Raw genomic sequence first — 1,859 nt, forward strand, 5'->3', positions numbered from 1 at the left:
ATTGCCCCGGGCGGCTGGCTGCATGCTAGGGGGCGGGGAGGGGCATTGCACTGCTGCCCGGCCCGGCCCGGCCGCGCCCGTTGCACGCCCGGAGGCTGCAAACCGGGGGGCGGGGCATGCGGCATGCCCCGCCTCCTCCCCGCCTGTGCAGCGGCCTGCGCTTTGGCACCACCTGCGGGGGGGAGGGGCGCGAGGCATGCTGGGACTTGTAGTGAGGAAGCAATTTGCATCCCGGTGGCCGAGCTTTCGCAGGGGAAGTGGTTAAAAGGCGAGCGGCCGGAGGGGCTGGAGCTCATTTGTATGCTAGCCAGGCCCTTTGGGGGCTGCCCTTGCGCCCCCGCTTGCAAGCTGACTGGGTAGGTGGGGGGGCTGGGGGCTGCTCTGCCAGCGGGGACCCCCTTGCACGCAGGGGTGCGCCCGGGGTGGGGGCACGGCTTGCAGCTGCCCCTGCCCGCGCTGGGACCCCGATCCCTGCAAGCCTTGCAGCGGTCCCAGCTCCCCAGGCCACTGCCAAGGCCCCTGTTGGCCACCGGTTTAAGGGGCAAAGTGAGGACGGGGGGCTCGGCAGCTCGGCTGCCCTGGGCTTGCCGTGGGGCGCGGACGGGCCGGAGGCTGCCAAGCCCCTCGCCCGCGGGAAGGGGAAGTTCGGGCTCTGCCGCTGGCGGCGGGGTAGCTGTTTCCTGGCTGTCCGAGCTGCCTTGTAAACGGTGAAAGGCAGCGCGGAGCCGAGCAAACGACCTGGGAAAGGCTCAGGGATGCTCCCGGGGCCCGTGTTGGTCTGAGACCGGGAGAAAGGCACAACTGGTTAGGGTTAATGGTCAGGGAAGCGGTTACTTGTGTCTGGAGCCGGAGCTGGAAGACCTGGGCCGCGAAGGACCTGGTTAGCCGGTGCTGACTCGCCCAGTGGGTCGCTCCTTGTTCCTGGAGAGGCTGAAGAGGAAGATGCCCGGAGAAGCGGGCAGGGAGAGGCTTTTCTTTGTTAGCTCTAGACAAGCAAAGCCAGCGCAGTTATAGGAGGTGGAGCGAGACCAGGCAGGCTGGTTTGGGGGCCCGGACAGCTGGAGCCTTGGGGCCGGGGGTGTCGGGGACCGGAAGGGCAGGTCTCCCAGTCCAAGGAGCCAGGGAGCCGCGCCGGGCTGGATGCAGAGGCCCGACGAGGCCGGGGGGAGTCCAGTCCGTCACACCTGCCTCTCTTCCCGCGGGCAAGGGGAGGACGGGCGCCTGCCACCTCGCAAGCAGGGCTGCTCCCAGGCTGCGCGCGCGGTGTTGGCGATTCCGGCTTTTGTAACAGTTCTCGCTCGTTCATTTGCACTCGCTTTTTAGGGCAAATAGCTCGGCATCTGAAGCTCTGCAGCCTGGGGCAGGGTGGGTGGCTCTCCCGTCCCGGTCGGGCTGGCAGCCGTTTGGCCCCTTTCGCCCTTTCATTTCCAGACGGGAATTCCTCACAATTAGCAGGGTCACGTGACTAACGAGCATCGTGCTGCCATTTTTTAATTTATTTTTTAAAAATACTTCTTCCTGCCCATACAGGCTGCCTGAAGCTTTGCCCCGAGGCAGCGGCGCGCAGGCATGGAGTGCCCTCGGTGCCACTTTGTTTCTCAAGATGCTTCTCCCAACTTCTGCAGCAACTGTGGGCTCCTGCTGGGACCCTCCCTCTGCACAGGACCCCCCACCACGGACAAAGGTAGGAGGCCTGGGTGGGGAGGGGTGTTTGGGGACCGCAGGATCCCTTGCCCCGCTCTGCCCCTGGCCTGGGTCTGCCCAGGTGACCCCTGCCCTACCTGCCCCTTTGTGTTCAGGTGGGTCACGTGACCTGGCCAGACAAAATCGGGGCGGGGGGGGCTCTCTTCTTTCCCAGA

The 1,859-nt window shown here is 66.0% G+C and overlaps 1 protein-coding gene across 1 annotated transcript in view; it reads left to right on the plus strand.

The window, feature by feature from the left end:
• Window positions 1-213: 213 nt before the first annotated feature.
• RNF213 (ring finger protein 213) overlaps window positions 214-1,859 on the plus strand; it is a gene marked incomplete at its 3' end in the record, with an annotated part of 46,337 nt that continues 44,691 nt past the window's right edge. The window contains exons 1-2 of the mRNA XM_025194741.1: window positions 214-356; window positions 1,531-1,684. Of these exons, the coding sequence (XP_025050526.1) occupies window positions 1,570-1,684 (115 nt within the window). The remainder of the gene's footprint in view (window positions 357-1,530; window positions 1,685-1,859) is intronic.

Source organism: Alligator sinensis, unplaced genomic scaffold (genome assembly GCF_000455745.1).
Source record: "Alligator sinensis unplaced genomic scaffold, ASM45574v1 scaffold2241_1, whole genome shotgun sequence".
Taxonomy (NCBI): Eukaryota; Metazoa; Chordata; order Crocodylia; family Alligatoridae; genus Alligator; species Alligator sinensis.